General features: G+C 45.7%; 1 protein-coding gene across 8 annotated transcripts; it reads right to left on the bottom strand.

The window, feature by feature from the left end:
• Nucleotides 1-1,274: 1,274 nt before the first annotated feature.
• On the bottom strand, nucleotides 1,275-12,801 carry B3GALNT1 (beta-1,3-N-acetylgalactosaminyltransferase 1 (globoside blood group)). Of its 8 annotated transcripts, none has more exons than XM_036443649.2 (5): nucleotides 12,741-12,801; nucleotides 10,968-11,058; nucleotides 7,575-7,671; nucleotides 5,168-5,266; nucleotides 1,275-3,277 (listed from the first exon to the last, which is right to left on the bottom strand). In XM_036443649.2, the coding sequence occupies exon 5, from the start codon at nucleotides 3,246-3,248 to the stop codon at nucleotides 2,256-2,258; it is 993 nt and encodes a 330-aa protein (XP_036299542.1). In that variant the 5' UTR covers nucleotides 3,249-3,277; nucleotides 5,168-5,266; nucleotides 7,575-7,671; nucleotides 10,968-11,058; nucleotides 12,741-12,801; the 3' UTR covers nucleotides 1,275-2,255. The 8 variants fall into 8 exon arrangements, with proteins under 8 accessions (XP_036299542.1, XP_036299541.1, XP_045439603.1 ...); XM_036443648.2 differs by lacking the exon at nucleotides 12,741-12,801 and adding an exon at nucleotides 12,442-12,558; XM_045583647.1 differs by lacking the exon at nucleotides 12,741-12,801 and adding an exon at nucleotides 11,702-12,285.
• Between the last annotated feature and the right edge of the window lie 9,557 nt (nucleotides 12,802-22,358).

The following is a 22,358-nucleotide window of genomic DNA, read 5'->3' on the forward strand; positions in this document are numbered from 1 at the left end:
CCTTCAGCCTGGGTCCTAAGATGAAGAGATGCATGCAGCAGGGCCCCAGCCAGCGGCAGCAGCCAGGGCGGCAGCCAGGGGTGTGCAATGTGGGTAAAGAGAAAACATGGTGTCAACCTCTGAGGTCTGGGAGTTGTTCTTGCAGCATAATCTGGCAGGAGCTGTTAACGTGCCAGGAGTCACAAACTTTGTGCTTGTGGGCAAACTGGAAGAGCGAAGCCGAAAGAATGTGTGAGTCACGGGACTGGCAAGGCTGTGGCAGACAGGAGGTAGCCTAAGGTGAGGCTCCAGTGTTAAACTGATTATGAGTTAAAATAAAAAATGCTGTTTATGTGGTTAAACAGCAGAGACCAAGATTTTAATAACACAGAGGACTAATATATTTTTTTTTTACCTGAAAGCTTACCTACAAAGAAACATGTAGTTAAAGACAAAAAATGTAATGACACCACCTCATATTTATTTTTATAATCATTCAACTTTTTCGAGATCTCTCAGGCACCAATCTCTAGTTGAGAAGGAACAATTTTCTGAAATTTGGCAATTATTCACATTTTACGTCTGTGCTATTGTTATTTTGGTCTTTTTTTTAAAGTGAAGAGAAATTATTTTTTATTTTAAAAGTTCTCTTTTTAAAACTTCTGCGTTAGCTTCACAAACAATATAAACTTTTACAAAATTAATCAAATCTAATCATACCACAAAAATAATCACAATTTGTCTTAAAGAAAGTGACTCCTCTATGAACAATGACTGACAGGGATATAGACTGATTCCACAGACTACCTCACTGAATTTAATTTATTATGACTGAATCAGGAAATAGCCTTGCTATAGAGAATCATAAATTACAAGAGTTCTACTTGAAATTTGTTCTTATAAAAGAATTACAAATATTTGTGTATTACAAGAACTAACTATGTACTTTCAAGTTTGTATTTTCTGCCAAAGGATTTGATCGCATGCCATCATGTAATCGAGAAAAAAGGAATCAATTGTCCATGTCAGTCATAATAGGAAATTGCACAATCCCAAGAATATGAGGAAGAAGTGTTCCTCTTTAATCTACTAGCAACAGATCCAACAAAAGAGACATCACTGCTTCCATAAAAAAAATAAAAATATACTTCTACATGCCATGAAAATCAGCTTTGATTTTAGACCACACGTTAGGGCTTCCTCTTGATGTGAAACTAATGACAATAGAGCAGCATTGTGGGGTTTTTTTTTCTCTTTATTCTCAAACTGATTGCTACTGAGAAAACACACGGAGATTAGTAATGTAACTCAAATCTTTAGTCTTCTCTTTCCAACTCAAGTACCAGAATAACGACATTCCTTTCAATGTATTCTGACCATCAGATTGTTTACTTTTTTGCCTTGAGAGTCCTTTGCCAAAGGAAACACACTGCCTGGCATTCTATATTAATCCTAATTCCCAGGTAGAAAATGAGACCAATGAAGTGTCATCTAAAAACACTGAGGATTATATTTTTAAAAACAAGACAATAATTTAGATTTTCTCCCTTACATTCTTCTCTATATTACCACAATAAAATATTTATCAAAGCTAAAGAGATCATTGATACACAATAATGACCAATGACTTCACATTAATGGAGTTATCAATAACTCATTAGTGAAGTAACTGGAAAAGAGTTCAAATGGAAAGGATGATTCACTATTCTCTTTACACAGTATTGAAAAAAACCGTAACACTTAAACACTCAAAAATTTCTAAGCATTAAATAATAATTGATAACTCTGAAATACTGCAACATCTTGAGGTACCTGCTGAATGACCAAAGAGAGACAATAGTTTGGTATAACTCTAAGTTTTTACACAGAACTATATATTTTTAAAATTGGTAATCCACATAAGAGATGCACAAAACCATTAACTGACTAGACTATTCAATAAATAGAGCTCCACGTTGCTTTGTTATGAACTAATGAGCTTATAATTCAATAAAACCGCTTTAAGAAGTTCTAGTCTACAGAATGAAATATTCCAATTGTTTGGTCCTGTTATTAACAAAAAGACTTTGTTCAATTCCTCTCAATATCATCTAGAAAGGGCCTGATTTGATTTCTGTCGAAATATAACACAAGTAACGTGTACGCCTGCAGTCTCTAGTCTACGGGTTCGTCATGAATTTCAGTTCAGAGCAACCCAACACAGCGACCTCCCCGTGAGTGTGCCACTACAGTGCCAACTCTGGCGCTCCCCACTAAGTTTTGAGTGGGACAGGAAATTAATAATGGCATGTGGTGTTCCTTAGCATAACCTGCCAAAAGGTGATGATTTCCTTGGAAGAAAAGCCATGGGCTGCAATCACACGTCTGAGCTGACAGACATCCAAGTGAATCCTATACAGAAAGAAAAGGTTTGTGTCTTCTGGAATGTGAATGTCCACTTTCAATAGATTCAAACAGATCCCCACATAAACATCTTCAAACTTGAGGGGTTTTACGTGGCTCATCATCTCATAGATTTTTGGCACCAAGTCTCTGGACATCACATAGCCAAACCCACTGCAGTAGGGAGGGAACACCTTGAAGGGATACTCCTGATAGGAAATATGGGCTTTCTGGTAAAATCCCCTATAGGAGTAATTATCAATGAGAGGATAACCGGTGAAAAACTTCTCTGACTGGTTTAAATTTACAAGATACTTGACTAAATTGCCAGTATTGACGAAGACATCCGTGTCTGTTTTCATGACGTACTTGGCATTGGGGCAAAACTCATTGACCCACCTGAACGCCATAATTGTTTTCAAGGTCAGGTTATTGTAGCTGTCTATGAAATCTTGCCGTATTATGTCCCCGTAGAGAAGGTTCTCGTCCTCTAGGGACAGCGATAACACTTTGTCTTCCCTTTCAGCCTGCTGGCCTAGTAAGAAAAACGTAAGGACCTCATATCCCCACCAAGACTTCTTTTCGCCCCACGTAACTCTAACGGCCTGCCTGGCTTTCACATCGGAGGGGTGTGAGGTCACCAGGATGACGAGAAATGGGTTTTGCTGAGAGCAGTTTGGATGCTCCTGCGTGAAGCGAAAGTTTTGCCTGTAAATGGGCTCATACTCATAGAAGTACATCCAGTTCACGCGCTCGATCACATTGTACTGGGGCAGGCTGAGGTACCACATCACGAGGAAGCTCAGGAGGGACAGCAGCAGGAGGCTCCATTTGAGGGATCTCAGTGACATCCTACTGGGGAGTGTGGTCAAGAGAGCCAGGGACATTCACAGCAGCTCAGAAGCACGTGGCTCAGCTTCTGGAAGATGGACCAGAGACCAGGTTAGTAATCCGCCACCCAAAACAAATTCTCTTTCTTTTCTTTTTCTTTTTTTTTTTTTAATATATTTTATTGATTTCTTACAGAGAGGAAGAGAGAGGGATAGAGAGTCGGAAACATCGATGAGAGAGAATCATCGATCAGCTCCCTCTTGCACACCCCCTACTGGGAATGTGCCTGCAACCAAGGTACATGCCCTTGACCGGAATCGAACCCGGGACCCCTCAGTCCCCAGGCCGATGCTCTATCCACTGAGCCAAACTGATTTCAGCCCAAAACACATTTTCAATCGATATCTGATCATCTACTGAAGGAGGAAGAGCAGGAGAACAAAGCTCCAAGCAAACCCCCAAATTCCAACCCGAATCTTATTAATGTCATTCGACTGTAAATAAGTGGATACCAACAACCAAAAATATAGTCGAGCTTTTTACATCAAGATAAAGGTTAAAAACATTCTCGATTATTTTGGGAAGTTAATAGTTCGTGTTTCACAGAAATAACTGTTGCAATATGTCTCCTTCTAACAGAGCAGCACATGTTAACAAGTCTCGGACAAACGGGAGGAAAGGGTCCGGAGTGAAGGGAGCCATTTATAATGGCATATAGACAGTGGAGGCCCTATTACTCTTCAACAAGGGGGAGAACTCAAAACAGCAAATCTCATCGCAAAAGTTACCTACGGGCGTTTCATAAGCCACGGTGTGCAAATGAGAAAATGTGACTGTGGTTATGATGCCTATGGGACCCCGAAGGGAATAAAGCAGCAGCAAAAAGCAGAGGAACTATTAGTCCAAAAGGCAGAAAGGCCTCTCAAGGACTGGCCGGAACAGAGTTCTGGCTTCCTATTACACAGGGGGCGGGAGACCAGGGCCTACAGCCAGCTCCTCCCTTCACCTATAACGCCAGCGTGTATGTTGTTTACCTCTTGGGGCCTCAGCTCCCTCCTCTTCACATCCCGAAGATGTTAATACGGGGCAAGTTAGTGCGAATGTGTGCAAAGTATGTGGCCAGTGTTAGGTATTCAACAAACAGGGCTGCCATCACCATCTGTGCTCTACCCCTGGCATCTTTTCCATCCTATTTGTGTCCCTAAATTGATTTTTACTGTCAAAGAGATCATTCTAAAAGGCGAAAGATTTGTATGATCTGAAGAGAAACCAGAGTATGAAAGGGATCATTCTAAAGAAATAATCTTGCCGAAACCGACTGAAAGGTCCCAGGTTCGATTCCGGTCAAGGGCACGTACCTTGGTTGCGGGCACATCCTCAGTGGAGGTGTGTTCAAGAGGCAGCTGGTCGATGACTCTCTCTCATTGACATTTCTAACTATCTCTCTTAATTCCTCTCTGTGTAAAATCAATAAAATATATTAAAAAAAAAAAAAAAGAACAACAACAACCGTATTTTTCGGACCATAAGACGCACTTTTTTCCCCCCAGAAGTGGGGGGAAAAAGTCCCTGCGTCTTATGGTCCAAATATAGCCTACACATATACTTTAAAAAAAAAGTTTTTTTACTTGCCCGGCTCTGTGTGGTCTCTGTGTGCTTGCCCGGCTCTAAAATGGTTCTAAATGCTGCTGTTTACTTTACAGGGTTGATTACATGTGTTTATGACTAGGATGTTGGGTTTTAATGCACATAAAATATTTTAGGACACTATTTGTTTCAGAATCTTTTTTTCTTCATTTCCCTTCTCTAAAAACTGGTGCGTCTTATGGTCCGGAGTGTCTTATGGTCCGAAAAATACGGTACTTTGCAAAGTTTAAAAAAAAAAAAAAGAAAGAAAGAAAGAAAGAATCTTGATGAATTCTTACTATCTGAAGAAAAGGGGGATTCAAAGCCATAAATATATTTCTATTATTACCTTCTTCTTCTGGATTTCTTTTTTCTGAGCGAGTGGAAGACCTTCAATTTCACCAATTGAACATTCAGTAGTATGTGGTAGTCAGAATGCTTGAAATTTCTGTAACATACATAAAAAATGTAACAGCATTGACATATGGATCCGGGGACTAGGGAGGTCAAAGAGGGGAAGGGAGACTTATAACTTGAAATAAAAAGTTTAAAAAAAAAATACTGCTGGTCTCCAGAATTCAGAGTTCCTGACTTCATCATGGAAGAGGTGGCTGGCATTCAAGACTTAAAATCTCGAAGTTCTCACGTCAGCTGGTGTCTCCTGTCCCTCTATGACAGTCCTACTTCCCCCTCACAGCCCTCATGAGCCACCACAGGAAGTAAAACAAGGCACTTCTGAGTGACACTGCTGTGCCCTATCTTTAATTCTGTTCCCGTAACTACTCTGTAAAGTGACTGCAGGGGTTCCTCCCACTCTCAGGGGCATGGCTGAAGGTGTGGAAGAATGAAGGAGGCGTGTTGGCGAAAAGGGGAAAGAAGAGACTAACCGCAAATACTATAAAATAGTTGTTCATTCAGGCTGATGGAAGCAGAGGCATTCTCATATGTTTATAGGTTTCTTTGTATTTGAAATTTATCCTCTAAAAGGAAGAAAAAGTGTAATAAAAATGCTTGGATATGAGCTAAATGGTCCACCCTAATCTTGGCTGCAACACTTGACGACTGTGTGCCTCTTGGGGGAAGTGATTTCACTTCATAAGAGTTTTCTTTTTTTCAGTTACAAGCCAAGAATCCCAATACTAATTCAGTCAGTCCCAGGTCTGTGGGGGAGAAGATGGATTGCCAAGGCAGCTCAGGGGCCCTCAGCAATTTCCGAAGTGGAATGGCACGCAGGCACGCGCATGGATGCACGCACTTCGATGTCATGGGAATCACGCTGGCCTGGCCTCAGGTCTGGGATGGACTCATGCCCGGACGCGGGCTCACAGGCAGCTGGTCTCCCAGCACAGGCCTCCTCGGCAGCTGAGCAGCGGGCTCGGTGAACCCTGACTTTGTTCTAAACCCCGAATCCCAGGGGGAGGGACAGGAAGAAAACCCGGAAACACAGAGGAACAAAAAATAGAAAAAGGCCAACAGAGAAATAGACCATGATTGCAATTCTGACATTTTAATAATAATGTCACATATCACTACCAAGAAATAAACTATATATAGATTATAATTTAAAAGCAATTTCCATTTTATTAAAGATAAACTCATGATTATGTAACTACACGTGCATTCCCCAACTGGATTCTACCTCATCTACATTAAGCAAACATCCTCTCCTAGCGCAGTGCTGGCTACACAGCAGCTGCCAGCGATTACTTGTTGATTGGGTGGTTGATCCTCAACAGCTGAAAAAATATCTCAACTAACAGAGAAGCCCAGAAAACTTGCCGAGACAGAGCACGTCAGCTTCCAGGGTATGAAGCGTGCCAAGGCTGCCACCGCCAAAGGAAACCATTCTCCCAGACTAGTCATAGGCACCTCCGTGATTAATGCCAGAATTCATTCCCCAGTCCAATCCCAGGCTGAGTCTAGGTCTTATCAACAGGTGTTTTAGTTTCAAAAGGGCTCTGTGGGCAAAAGAATCCAACTTACACTATTCATTTTGAATGGAGGGCTCCTCAAGAGCTTTCCATGTTAATGTATGTTCTCTCAGAAGAGCATATATTATGCAATGTTTCCCAAATTTGTCTGAACAAAGAACCCACTTTAATTCTCAGAGTCTGTGGCAGGACTAGAAGAATCCCACTTTGGGAAAGCCTGTCCTAGAACATCATGGCAATCACTGAATTAAGAAACTAGTTCCTGTGAATCCTATATAATAAAACCCCAATATGCAAATAGACTTACCGGCTGAACGACCAGCAGAATGACTGGTGGCTATGATGCGCACTGACCACCAGGAGGCAGATGCTTGACACAGGAGCTGCCCCCAGGGTAGTCAGTGTGCTCCCACAGGGGGAATGCCACTCAGCCAGAAGCCAGGCTCATGGCTGGCGAGCGCAGGAGCCTCTCCCGCCTCTGCGGCAGCGCTAAGGAGCGGCGAGCAGCGGGCAGTAAGGAGAAGCCAGCAGGTGAATGGTAAGGAGCGAGGGGTCCTTGCCGTTTTCTTAAGGAACTGTGGGCTTGGGCTTAAGTCTGTATCACTTCTATAGCAATTTACAAAGCACGGTGACTATACTGCGCAATAAGCGGAGCCACCCCATTTTTCAGAGACCTGTGCAGTCCAAGTACAGGCAGACCTGGAGCCCAAACTCAGGCCCACCTCCAAAGGCTGGTCCCCTTCTCCAGAGCACGGGGCCACAGAAGAGCCCCAGCTCCTGAGATTCCTGGGCAGGGAGCAGAGCGTAGAGCAAAAGTGGACTTACCTTTCCACTCAGGAGTGGGTGATCTGAGAGAATGCCATGACAGAGCAGCCTGCAGGAAGAGGCAACAGGAGGGCCGGATCCGGAGAAGCTAGGAAAACTGGAGCAAAGATCACACCCATCAGGCAGAACAGCAGAAGGCTGGGCTTCCGTCTGAGGCATTACAGCTCTACCAATGGGAGGACATTTCATTCCCTCATCTGTACACTGGACAGGTGTGGTTAGAGCAAACACCTCCAGACCTGCATCCTGTTTTATATGCAAATCGACTGAACGGCTGAACGAGGCTGGGGCTGCAACGGGGAAGATGACAGACAAACCCTGCCTCCAGCTGCTGACGCCATGGAGAGCGAGGAGGAAGGCTCTTATCTCCAAGCTGTGCACCAAATGTAATGAGTCAAGCTCCCCTGGAGAAGGTGAAGGGAGACCTCCCTCCTCAAACGTCTCCAAATGAGTGGACAGCCTCCATGGCGGGGAGCTGAGTTTGCAACTCTCAGAATGTGTAGATGCTCAATTTAATGTGCAGATTACAGGACCAGTGTCAGTTTAGAGAACCATTGAATACTAAGAGGTAAGAGTCAATTACCATTTTTTATCTTAGAAAGTGGGTAACTCCATCTTTGAAAACAAAGTCTGTTATATCAAAATAGTAGCCAAATACAATTCCAGAAAAGAGACATGGTTTGAGTCCTCAGTCATAGGGAGGGTAGGTGGCCGCAGACTTGTCTAAGCACAGCTTAGGAGTTTAGCAAAATTCTATGTTCTAGTCCAGAAGTAGGCCATATAAAAAAAATAAATAAAAAGCCAGACAGCAAACATTTTCTGTGTGAGCCACATGGTCTCTACTCAATTCTGCCTTTGTAGTAAAAACAGAGCCACAGACAATATTAATATATAGGTTATATATTATAGGTTAATATATGGCTATGCTCTGATACAATCATCTACAAATTATAAAAGGCCAGTGGCCATAACACCGTAATGACCAAACGACTGGTCACCAGGATGGGTCTCATGGCGAGGTGGGTCTGGGGTCTCACACGATTTCATGCACCACGTCTCTAGCATATAATAAAAACCCAGCAACCATAATGGTGTAATGGCCAGAACGACTGCTCGACGAGTCGCTATGAGGTGCATTGACCACCTCTTGGTCCCTCCCCTCAAACCCTCCCTCCTTTCACCCCACAGGCTCTGATCGCTGGATGGTAAATGGGGAGCTGGGTGGATGGTCCCTGCCCCCGCCTGCAGGCTATAATTGCAGGATGGCGAAAGGGGAACCACACTGAAAGGGGCGGGACTGGGGACTGGCGAGCGGGCAGAAGATGTCCCTGATCGCAGGCTAGGCCTAGGAACCCTACCTGCACACGATTTCGTGTGCTGGGCCTCTAATTTTGTTTATAAAACAGGATGCTGGTTTGGAAGTGTTCTAACCACACGAAATAGCATGCCTTAGGACAGCGGTCAGCAAACTCATTAGTCAAATTGAAATTTCTTTTGAGCGCCAAAATTTTTAAATTTAAACTTCTTCTAACGCCACTTCTTCAAAACAGATTTGCCCAGGCGGTTGTATTTTGTGGAAGAGCCACATTCAAGGAGCCAAAGAGCCACATGTGGCTTGTGAGCCACAGTTTGCCGACCATGGCCTTAGGACATCAATAAAATGTCCTAAGATCTCTCTTCTCTATGTTCCTTCGTGACCTCAAAGGGCCAGGCTACTGAAAAGAGAGTCCTAGTGCTGGTAATATGTTTCCTAAGTGAAATGGTTCCTGGAGGGTAGGCAGAGCTGATAATTATTATCCTGGGCTGTGGTTGTCACATGGGGACAACAAAAGGCTCTCTGGTTGACTAGCTATATTCAGGGTGCATTGACTACCTCTCCGTCCCTCCCCTCAAAACAGGCTCTGATTGCAGGATGATGAACGGGGGTGATGACACATAGAATGGTAAACTCTGATCACCTACTCTCGTTTTTTGCTTTTATTCCTTAATTTATCAGAGCTTTGCGTGGTACAAGCTCATGAAGTCAGATCTTCCATTCTGCAGCCTCTCAGGCTCTACCCTACAGATGATCGCCCCACATTCAGATGTGGCCCCTGCATCTCTCTATGCTTCTAGCCCATACCCTCTTCTGCCCTCTCCTCAGACTCACAATGTGTCCAAAGCTCTGGTGCCAAACACAAATCAGTATTTATAATATGTAACTTCTTATTAAAACCATTGTTCATAGTGCCAAAAGAGACATTTGCCAAAGAGCTTACGGTTAAGTGAGCTGCAACTTCTGTTGTATAAGGTCATTTGAGGACACTCTGTTTGACCCCACACATCTGACCTCAATCATGAGCTGTGAAGTATGGTTACCCTCCAACACCGTGAGCAACAATGAGAAATGATAGCTTTTAGAGCTGCAACAGAATAGTACATTTGTCCTAGATATTATATACTGGTGAAAGGGATAAAGGTATTTCCTAAAATGGGATTTTACCTATATCACTCAATGGTGGACAGAACAGAGCTGGAGACGGGACAGACGGAAAAGGCAAATCACTGGAAGGGGAAAGGGAAGAGAAGAAGTATCCACTGGGTTATATTCTTAGGGATAAAGAGAACTGAGTCAGAACTTGAAGTTGACTATAACCACCAAATTAAGTTTATATAGTTAAATTTTTCCTGAGTTGCCAAAACTGATTTGGCTCAGCGGTAGAGCATCGGTCTGCAGACTGAAAGGTCCCAGGTTCGATTCCGGTCAAGGGCATGTACATTGGTTGCGGGTACATCCCCAGTAGGGGGTGTGCAGGAGGCAGCTGGTCGATGTTTCTCTCTCATTGACATTTCTAGCTCTCTATCTCTCTCCCTTCCTCTCTGTAAAAAATCAATAAAATATATTTTAAAAAATAAAATAAATAAATAAATTTTTCCTGAGGTACTGTACTATATGGTATTTTAATAATAATTCCATTTTTAAAAATATATTTTATTGATTTTTTACAAAGAGGAAGAGAGAGGAATAGAGAGCTAGAAACATCGATGAGAGAGAATCAACCACCAGCTGCCTCTTGCAGCCCCCCCCCCCTACTGGGGATGTGCACGCAACCAAGGTACAAGCCCTTGACCGGAATCAAACCTGGGACCTTTCAGTCTGCAGGCCAACGCTCTATCCACTGAGCCAAACCGGCTTCAACAATAATAATTTCATTTTTGAAGAAAAAATTTCAAAATGATTTAGTAGACCTTAACTAACTCTGTATCTTCTCAAATCCTTTGGGAAAGAAATATACTAGAATATATAACAAAATTTGTAGCTATGTAAATGATCCTTAAAATTTTGTAAAGGAGACTATTAGGTCAATTTTATGCACGCAGGATAATTTCTAAATTAAAATAAGATGAGCTTACCTGTAGAATTTCAGATGAGACCACAGCACTAGTTGAACTTCTTTGTTGTTTTCTGAATTCCATGCTTTAATGAAAACAGATTTGCTGGGGACTATTGAACAGAAGAACAGAAAAATACAGCTGAGTCAAAACAACATTGGGCACTATGACATTTAAAATCAATGTTCTAGCCTGGCTGGTGTGGCCCTGTGGTTGAGCACTGACCTATGAACCAGAAGGTCATGGGTTCAATTCCTGGTCAGGGCACATGCCTCAGTTGCAGGCTTGATCCCTAGTGTAGGTGCTGCAGGAGGCAGCCGATCAATTATTCTCCCTCTCCCCTTCTCTCTCTCTCTCTCTCTCTCTCTCTCTCTCTCTCTCTATATATATATATATATATAAAGCCAATGTTCTATAACTTGCAAGCTGCTATGGGAGCAAATTATTATATATCGACACTTCATTTTGGGGGAAAAAACGATCCTCTCTTCTTCCTTCTTGCTCAGAAATCACTTCATGCCTCTAATCTGGAATTACATTTAGCCACTATATTCACAGACTTTATTTTCAGGGTTGGACTTACCCACTGACCATTCATTTGAATAAGCCTTTCTAGTCTAGCAGGAAAATGTCGTCGACTCTTAACCCCTCAATTTTAAACAGTTCCCTTCTCTAGGCTGATGTAGGTCCAATTAACCCTTCAACCAGGCATCGACACAAAGCCAGATTCTGAGAGCACAAAACCAGCGCCCAACCTCTGTCCTAGACGTCTGAGGCTCTCCTAAGCCACAAAGTTGTTCCCCAGCTGAGGACTGCAAACTCAAACCTTGTGCCTCTGAAAACAAAAACAAAAAAAGGGGGTGGGGGGGGGGGTATGGTTTGATCATTTGTTCCTGGGTCCTAGCTCTTCCTGCCAAAGCAGCCACCTCCTCAACGCTGACACGACGTGCAAAATCCAGAGAGAGGAGAAAGCCGGCTCCGCGGGGCCCAATCCCTTCTGGTCCAGCAGTGAGGAGCGGGGAGAGGGGCTGCGGGCATCCCTCCTGACTGCGTGGGGAAGTGCGACTCCGCTGCCCCTTTAGGATTTCCCTGGAAAGGCCTTACATACCCGTTAGGATCGCCTCTTGCAAATCACGTAACCACCGGGGGTTCGTTCCTCCGCTCTCGGCCCCAATGTGCCCATTCTGCTCCTTAGCTCCACATTCTTCCCAGCCCTCCCCAGGAAGAGCCCTCCCCCAACCCGGCTCCCCGGCCCTCCCTGCGCGTTGGGAATGCAATGCGTTCGCCTTGGGATTGTTGGGGACCCACGGCCACCCCCAAACCCCCTCTCCGTCCGATCCCGCCCCCCCCCCCCCCCCCCCGGTCCCGGCCACAGCCACCCGGATGGACCGGGAACCTGGGGCTGCTCCCCGGAGCCGGGCCGGGCCTACGGCGCGCTCCTCGCACCCGAGGCCTGATCCGCCGACCGCGCGGATCCCCCAAGCCCGCCGCGCACCCCTGCGCTCTCCGCTGGCCCGGGGCGCCGCCGCCGGGGCGCGCCCGCCGGGCTCCAGCCGCTGCGGGTCGCCGAGGCCCCAGCCCGCGGGCCCGGCTGCTCGCCGCGCTCCCGACCGACCGGGCCGGAGTGGGCGGCGCCGCCCAGCCGCCTCCTCCCCGCCTCGCCGCTCGGCCCCGGGCGTCCCCGGGGAGGGCGCGTCCGCCCGAGACGCAGAGGGACCCCCGGACCACGCCCGCCACCTGCCCAGGGGGGTCCTCAAAGCCTCGGGGGGCGCCCCGGCCCCGCCGCGGGCTCACCTTTCCGCCAGGCGCGCTCCCCGCCCGTGCGCAGCGGCGGCGCCTCTCCCGCCCGCGCTCACGCACCTCCCGCCGCCGGGCGCGCTCCCCCCGCGCAGCGCCCGCGCCCCTCGCTCGCCCGCACGCACGCACGCGCGGCCCCACGCGGCCCCCTCCCTCCCAGGCCTGGGCGCGCCCCCCCATCCCCGCCATCCCTCGCCATCCCCAGCACCGGCACCGCGGCGCTAGGTAGGCGTCTCCCACTCAGGATGGCACAGGGCGGGCGGGGCCGTGGCGGACCTCACGCCCAGATTTGGTTCCCACTCGCGCCCCTTTGTCCTCTCCCGGCAAAGTTCCAAAGCTGCGTGAATGCCACGAGCTAGAGGCAGTCCTGGGGGTTAGGGGGTGGGGTGGGTGGGGAGACACGACTTACTTATTTAGAATCCCCGCGGGACTAGTAAGGAAACGAGAAAACAGGAAATTCTTGGCTCGTTCGGAAGAAACGCGCGTGCGCCCCCTAGAACCCATGGAGAATGGAGGGTGGGGATGCGTCGTCGGGGTGGCCAAGGTCTGGTTGTGGAACAGGAGTCCTAGGGAGTCCCGCGCTGTCTCTCTGGGAATGCCTCTCGGGAAAGTCCCCTTTGGCCTGGAGAATGCAAAGGTCAGCCCCTCCCGGAGACGTCACCGTGGACGTGGTGCTCCCCGGGAGGGAGGAGGCGCGAGGCACTCAGGCGTGTGTGGAGGTGGTTGGATTGATCTAGGAATAACACTTCTCCTTTTTCGGATCCCCTGGAGGAGTGCCATCTGGCCACACGGTTCCCCCTCCTGGCCACTTGCTCTGGGTCGGTGATCAGCTTGGCTCCAGCATTCCTGTGTGAAAAGTTGATGGAGCCTTAGCCGGTTTGGCTCAGAGGCTGGAGGGGTCCTCCCGCAGACTGAAGGGTCCCGGGTTCCATTCTGGTCAAGGGCATATCCCCAGCAGGGGGCGTGCAGGGAGCTGCTGATCAATGATTCTCTCTCCTCATTGATGTTTCTCTCCCTCTCCCTTCCTCTCTGAAATCAATTTTTAAAAAATTATTTTTTTTATTGATTTCAGAGAGGAAGAAAGAGGGAAAGAAAGATATTATAGAAACATCCACAATGAGAGAGAATCATGGATTGGCTGCCTCCTGCAAGTCACCCCACTAGGGATGGAGCCCACAACCTGGGCATGTGCCCTTGACCGGAATCGAACCAGTTTGCAGGCCTATGCTCTATCCACTGAGCCAAACCGGCTAGGGCAAAAAAATATATTTTTTTTAAAGTTGAAAGAGTAGGTCAGTGAACACCCGCTTAATAAAGGCCTCCAAGATTGTATGACTTAACATTTTCCCATAAATGCCTTCTTTCTCACTTTCCTAAATACTTCAGCCTGCATTTCCTAAAAATAAAGACAGAGACATTCTTCTATGCAGCTATATAAGAAACTTAATCACATAGAAGAAATTCAATAGTTTGATGGCATCTAATTTCTAGCCTTTATGCAACTTTCTCCATTTGTCAAAACAGTCGCATGTTGTAGAAAGGGAGTCCAAAAAGAGGCATGCATTGCATTTATTGTTATGATTAGAGGCCCGGTGCACAACATTCGTGCATTTGGGGATGGGGAGTGGGGAGGATCCCTCAGACCAGCCTGCATCCTTTGGCAGTCTGGGAGTTCTCAGGGGATGTCCAACTGACTGCTTAGGCCTGCTCCCCTGCTGCAGTTGGACATCCTTAGCACTGCTGCAGAGGTGGGAACCATCACCACTGCGCTGGCCAGCCATCAGCCAGACTGTGGCTGAGAGGGGGAGCACACTGACCACCAGAGGGCAGCTGTAGCATTGAGTGTTTGCCCCCAGATGGTCAGTGCGTGTCATAGCAACCAGTTATAAGGCCTTTTGGTCAATTTGCATATTACCCTTTTATTATATAGGATGCTCTCTTTTGATGCAGAACAATCCTCCACCTTTTTTATTTCATGGCATTGACTTGGTGAAGAGTTTAGGCCAGTTATCTCAGAGGGTTTTTCTTTCTCGATTTGTCTGGCCTTTTTTTCCTCCTGATGTCATTTAACTTTTTCTCTATTGACCTATTTTTCTGTAAGCTAGAAGGAAGGTTGAGATGTTTGATTGGGTGGCAAGAATTCTTCCCTCTTTATGAGGTGCACTTCATATTATTTCCCCACATAATAGTAATTCTTAAATGAATAATATTAGGTTGACCCAGTATCAGGGATCACTGAAATGTCAAGTGTCCTCTAGACTTTTTATTATGAAGTCCATTTTGAGGTTACTAGGCATTATGTGAGGTGGAGACTTTAGAACTTTTTGAGGAAAGCATGTTACAGATCCGTTCACCTACATGGACTGAGTCATTGTCTGGATCATTCTGGTACCTACTTGCTTCAGATGCTTCACTAAATTAAATACTAGCATTATTCAAAGAATAGTACCCTTCTGGTCTCTGTGGAGCTTGGGCCATTTTATAGTTCCGGTGCGTAATTTTGGTAAAAGCAGTGATGCATTCTACAGGTTCTTGTGGTGTATGTTTTTAAAGACTATATTTTTATTGATTTTTATAGGGAGAGGAAAACTATATTTTTATTGATTTATATAGGAAGAGAGAGGCAGAAACATCAATGACGAGAGATAATCATTGATTGCTTGCCTCCTGCATGCCCCCTACTGGGGCTCAAACTTGCAATTTTGGCAAATGCCCTGACTGAGAATCAAACCAGTGGCCTCTTGGTGCATGGGATGTCAGGCAACCAACTGAGCCACACAGGTTGGGCTTGTGATGTGTATATTAAGAACATTTGATACAATCCAGGGGGAGTTTTCTATATTGAGCTGGGCATACTTGATTGCTGGAAACTGATCATTGTCACTAGTAGAGAAATGTGAAAAGGGAATCCAGAAGGCTGGTCAACCTTAATTGCTGTGAATGGTCGGAGCTAATCACTCATTGTTTAGTGGAGACGTTGTTAGTTAAAGCAACCTCCACCTGTTAGTCATATGTAAATTCTTGCTGATTGTCTTTTATTGGAAATTTCCTGCCTAAAGGATATGGGTGTATCTCATAACCTCAATAAAAGGGATAGCAAGGCCAGAGCAGTAGTAGTCCTCCCCCTAGAAATGGGTTCCTGCCTGGACTCCCATTTCCCAAATTAACTCTTTTCTAGTCTCTCTTCATTTTGTGTGCGGCCTTCTCCAGAACCCAAACTTAGAACAGGAGCCCTGAACCACATGGGACGCGGAAGGGCTCCCGCACTTGATCTAAACTACTTCCAGTCTATTAATAGAAACAGCAAGAATATGTAATAGTGTATATCAGTGTTTCCCAACCTTCTCTCATGATGAGAATCACCTGGTGGAGTTGTTAAAACACAGATTCCTGAATCCCAACTAAGAAGTGCTAAACTAGAATTTTTGGGAACATATAGGTAAAATTGTATACTTAACTAGTGCTCTAAGACAGATTTTATATACAGAGCACTAAGTTAGGTATGCAATTTTACCTATATGTTCTCAAAAATTCTAGTTTAGCACTTCTTAGTTGGGATTCAGGAATCTGTGTTTTAACAACTCCAGCAGGTGATTCTCATCATGAGAGAAGGTTGGGAAACACTGGTGTATATGACCTCTGCCTGTGGTAACATTGTCTCTGACTCATAGCAGAGATGCCTACGAGTGTGAGCTCATCCATTTAAGCTCATAAACTCTGCTAGGCAAGAGCTATGTCAAGTTTACTCTCCATAACAATGACCACCTCACCTCCCACAGAGAACTCTCTAATGGTGTCATCTATACCACAGACAAATGTAGTGGTATACATTTGTGGTATACAACAGTCAGCCTGTATCCCCACTTCTCAAAACCCAATTTTCAGTAAGGCAGTCTAAGTCAGTGGGTGGCATCAATGGCTTTGCTATCAGACAAAGTGGGGATGGGCTTTTCCCCACTGTGTTCGAGGGGTGGAGTTCTTTTGATATCGTGTTTTTTTTTTAAATATATTTTATTGATTTTTTACAGAGACGAAGGGAGAGGGATAGAGAGTTAGAAACATCGAGGAGAGAGAAACATTGATCAGCTGCCTCCTGCACACTCCTTACTGGGTATGTGCCCTTAACCGGAATCAAACCTGGACCCTTGAGTCCATAAGCCAACGCTCTATCCACTGAGCCGAACTGGTTAAGGCTCCTTATGATAGCTTAAGAAAAAGAATTTTCTGAGACTTGCATGGCAAAATGAGTGATTTTTATTTGTGTTTCCAAAGTCCCATTTCTCTTAGTCCAGTCATAGAAGAAGTGTAGCTGGGGTTTCAGTAGAGCTGAAGCAAAGCTACTGTCGTAGGGGTGTTGAACTCAATCAGAGAAGGGGCCAAAATCTAAAATCCAGCCTAAATCGCGGGCCGAATGGTTTACTGAACAGTCATAAACTGTCATTGTGATGGAAACGCAGCGGAGTGCAGTGATGACAGCGCGGTTCGGGCCACATTGCAAGGCCTGGCGGGACGGATTTGGCCTGCGGGCCTTGTGTTTGACACATGTGGTAGAGTTTCCTTCCCATGTTGGATCTGGACCAGCATCAGGCTGGCTGCAGTCCCTGAGTTCGTTGCATGTGGGGCTTTGCATGTGGAGGGGTCCACTATGTAGGCAAACACAAGGGAGCCCCACAAGCCACAGACACACAAGTCCCAAGTGTCTCAAGAGCAGAGAGAGGAACCAAGAGAGCACCAGAGTGTGAGGTTTTTTTGTTTTTTTTTTAGGGAATTAATATCCCAAATTTCCATGTGCTTGCAGCAGCCACACCCACTCTAGCCAATGACCTTTGTTCTCAGGTGTAACTGACAGCACCGGCCTATGTCACCCCAACTTTACTGGGCATACATCTGTCTCTCCTTTGTTGGACCCCTAGGGAGTGTAAAGTAGCTTCCTGGTAAAGCTGTCCAAATGACACGCCTATAATATCTGGCCTTCCCTTTGCTCTTTCTTGTCATTAATAACTAGTTAATTACAACGTATCAGTTTTTTATTTGCATCAGCAAATTAGTGTTTGCTCTTGACCTTGCCAGTTGATGTGAATTTCACCAGAGTCCAAAACAAAAGCTAAAAGGCAGAAGTTCTATACCATCATTTTATCATATTCTACTAGAGGCCTGATGCATGAAATCTTGTGCACTTGTGAGGAGGAGGGGTCCCTCAGCCTGGACTGCCCGCTCTCACAGTCTGGGAGCCCTCAGGGGATGCCCTACTGATAGGAAGTGGGCCTAAGCCACAGTCTGGCCTCCCTCAGGGGAAAGCGCCACCCCCATCACTCCATTGCTGCTGCCACTGCCAACCGCGGCAGCTGTGAGGCCTGAGCTCCAGGCCTCACAGCTGCCTGAGCCCACAGCTGCCATGAGCTTTGGATCTCGCAGTCACTGTGGCTTTGGATGGACGTCCAGAAGATGTCTGCCCTAATTAGCATATTGCCCTTTTATTAGTATAGATTGGTTAAATGCAAGCATAGGTTCAAGGGGAGGGGATCTGGTAAGGACATGGTCACCAGCAGATGAGGATTACTAGGGGCAGAGGGAGGCCATATATTGAAAGGAGCTACCAGGCCAAATGCAAACACAGAAGTATAGTATTGGTCACCCTGGTCCTTTCCTCAAAATCATGTGGGTCTGGTCATCTGCTTAGTGTCAAGCCTAGCCATAATCCTATCCTCCATTGTGACCCACACATTGGCATCGACTATCAACATGGCCCACCGTTTCTTTTTGCTGACAGATTCCTTGGTTCAACAGCTTCTTCCTTATCATTGCCTTTCTTTCTTTCTTTCTTTCTTTCTTTCTTTCTTTCTTTCTTTCTTCCTTCCTTCCTTCCTTCCTTCCTTCCTTCCTTCCTTCCTTCCTTCCTTTCTTTCTTTCTTCCTTTCTTTCTTTCTTCCTTTCTTTCTTTTTTCTGCAGAGGGAAAAGAATAGGGAAATGAAATATGCATTTAAAAACCATGTATGATAATTTGAAAGTTCTCTGAAAATAGCAGAGGTGAATGTCGGGGTTAAAATGGGCGTGCAACAGAACTGTGGTTAAATAGGCACTGGACTTCGTTGGCACCCTATACATATTCAAATCTAAATCATGATTGTGAGTCTTTTCCTAGTACCAGCCTGGGCAGGTTGCAAAGGGTAAAGTGATTGCTGCCTACTGACGCCTTTATCACAGCCACTCTTGACCCCACCTTGGCTAAGTAAAGAAAGCCTCCCTAAGTAAAGAGAACGCACTGATAAGAAAACGAGGCAGGCTCCATTGCAAATAGGTGAATATATGGAAAAATTTGGAAGGATGTGTAGGGCATTGACATTATGTCTTACCAGTTCTGTCTTTTTATTTTAGAAACGTTATATTCCAAAACCTGTTTTGAATATCCCATGTATGACTAGTGGGTATGTGGGCTTATGCCTGCCCAGACTTCCCCGGAATGCAAAACAGAGCCATGATCAGCAGTTTGGGGGTAGAAACCCTCCCACCTCCCCCCCCAAAAAAATGAATGTGAAGAAAAGGTCTAAAACCTTTAAGACACTTATTTCCTTTGAGGCAGTCTTCTTCTTCTTGGTGAGGCATATATTAGCCTGTGACTCAGTTATCTACTGCTGTAGAACCAACCATCCCATTTATTAACCTGTTAACTGGGGAGTTCCCTTTTTAATGACGCAACCTGTAACGAGCGTGTACTCTTTCACTAGGACGTGTCAGTACGTCACGCCCGGAGGACGTAATTTCATATTATTTTTTTTACTTATACTTAATGAAAATAAATGAAATATATATATATATATATTTTCGTTTATTTATATATCTAAAGCACAAAGGAAAATACAAAATTACCACAAAAAAAATAGAAAAGAATACCGACAAAAAAAAATGGACAGTCGAATTAAAAAATTATAAATTTTACAAACAATGATAAAGATTACAAAAAATAGCCGAAACCGGTTTGGCTCAGTGGATAGAGCGTTGGCCTTCGGACCTAAAGGTCCCAGGTTCGACTCCTGTCAAGGGCATGTGCCTTGGTTGCCAGCACATCCCCAGTGGGGGGTGTGCAAGAGGCACTTGATCAATGTTTCTCTCTCATCTCATCGATATTTCTAACTCTCTATCCCTCCCCTTTCCTTCCTCTCTGTAAAAAATCAATAAAATATTTTTTTTAAAAGATTACAAAAAATATATACCATCCCTCTCGGGGCGCAACATATATTTCAAGGACGTATTCATACGTCCTACCCGTTTGACGTATTTATAGGTCCCCGATCGGTTAACAGGTTAGAGATATCAATGTACCAGCCTTGTCCCCGCCTCCACTTCCCAGACCATAGCCGCAGCCCCCGCCCCTGTCTGCAGCCGGGAGTCAAGCCCTGAAAGGCCATGGAGTTCGCGGAGTGTGTGTGTGTGTGTGTGGGGGGGGGGGGGGGGGGGGGGGAGACAGCGGGAGGCTGGGCCCCTGCTGCCCGGTGCCAGGCGCAGGTGCGATGCAAGGCTGCTGGCAGCCTTGGCCAGAGATTGGGAGGTGGGCCACGGGGCACACAGGAGGCGCCCACGTGCTCACATCTGGCGGCAAATAACCTGAGTCCTTGCTCCGAGCCAGAGCACCGACCCAGAAATAGGAGGGGGGTAGAGGGAAGTTGCCGGCTCTGCCCGCCCCAGCGCTAAGAAACGACCCCTAGCTGCGGCTTTCAGAAGGCCTTAGCCCGCCGCCTTCTGGGCTCCCTGCCCTCATCAGGACCAAACCTGCCCTCATCAGGACCAAACCAGGTGCTATGGGCGGTCCTCCGAACTGAGGGTGAACGTTTGACTTCGACAACAGCAGGGCTTAGCACAGATGATCTGTCTAGAGCTGCAACCTAAAGAAAGGGGAGAGAAGAGTAGAAGAACTCAAGGATTTGGGAGATGAAGGCATGCTGTCTGGGGCAGGCTTCTGGCTTCTCACCAGTGGCATTCCAAGGAAGATCTCTGAGAGCTTTTTGCTGTCCTTTTAGATTGGGAAAGGAATAGGCAGGGAGGGAGAGACTGCTTTATGATTCCTTCCATCATGCTCTCAGAACCTAGCAGACTAACAGAAGCAAAGGGAACATATGTTTCAGAACACTGGTCATGCGCACTTCTGGGGGCCTGAACTCACTTTTAACTGTAATAATGGCTGAGTCCAGAAGGTATGACCCCACATTTACAGCGAACTCATACAAAGGAAGATAATCCGATCAACGGACCTAAATAAATACTTTTTGAAAGAGGCATAGGAAGGCCAAGAGACACATGAAAACATGCTCAAAGTCACTAATAATCCAAGATATGCAAATCAAAACGACAATGCAGTACCATCTCACATCTGTCATAATGGCAACCATCAACAAATGACAAGTGCTGGCAAGGATGCAGAGAAAAAGGAACCCTCCTGCACTGCTGGTGGGAATGCAGACTGGTGCAGTTATGGAACAGTATGGAGTTTCCTCAAAAAGTTAAAAATCAAACTCCCATTTGACCCAGTGATCCTACTTCTAGGAAAATATCCCAAGAAACTAGAAACAGCAATCAGAAAGGATATATGCACCCCTAGGTTCATAGCAGCACAATTTACCATAGCTAAGATTTGGAAACAGCCAAAGTGCCCATCAGCAGATGAGTGGATTAAAAAGCTGTGGTATGTCTACACAATGGAACACTATGCTGCCATAAAAAAGGAGGAGGAGGAGGAGGAGGAGGAGGAGGAGGAGGAGGAATTCTTACCATTTGCAACAGCATGGATGGACCTGGAGAGCACTATGCTAAGGGAAATTAGCCAGTCAGAGAGATAAATATTACATGACCTCACTCATTTGTGAATATAGTGAACAACATAAACTGATGAACAAAAAACAGATCCAGAGACAGAGAAGCATCTATCAGACTGTCAAACCTCAGAGGGAAAGTAGAGGAGGGGAGGGATAAAGGGGAGAGATCAACCAAAGAACTTGTGTGCATGCATATAAGCCTAACCAATGGACAGACACCAGGGTGCTGAGGGCATGAGTGGGGGGGGGGGGGAGCAATGGGGGATAAGGACATCTTTGTAATACCTTAATAAATAAAGGGGGGGGGGATAAGGTATTGTCCCTATTTTATAGATGAGAAAGATGAGGCTCGTCTTAGTCAGACCTGATTGAGATGCAACTCCGAGGCCAGCATGATCTGCCTCACTGGTGGATGGTCAGTGTGCCTGAAAAAGGGGCCTAGAATACATTGGCTGAGTGACTGTAGGACGGAAGGAACACAGTCTTGGACTCCCACTCATAAGTCTTCAGTTATTTTGTGTCCTCAGCACCTTCTCTTCCCTTCAACCCTAAATGAAAGATAAAAGGATACAAGTTTGTGATTTTTACAAGATTGTTACTTTGATAATTACCAGTGTACCTTGGCTAAAATTGTTTCAATTATGCAAGCCAAATAAGTTCTCCAGATCTGGCTTACAGCCATGTGGCTATAGTTGACAACTTTGTGTATTTGAAATTTACTAAGAGTAAATTTTGAGTGTACTCAACATGAAGGAAAGTGATTAAGATATTAAGTGATGGATATGTTTGCTGGCTTGGTTGTGAATA

The sequence above is a fragment of the Pipistrellus kuhlii genome, unplaced genomic scaffold, assembly GCF_014108245.1.
Source record: "Pipistrellus kuhlii isolate mPipKuh1 unplaced genomic scaffold, mPipKuh1.p scaffold_m20_p_2, whole genome shotgun sequence".
NCBI classification, from domain to species: Eukaryota; Metazoa; Chordata; class Mammalia; order Chiroptera; family Vespertilionidae; genus Pipistrellus; species Pipistrellus kuhlii.

Bases quoted from the DNA above. Each gene is read 5' to 3' on its own strand.
- B3GALNT1 (XM_036443652.2), bottom strand. From the start codon at position 3,248: ATGTCCCTGGCTCTCTTGACCACACTCCCCAGTAGGATGTCACTGAGA.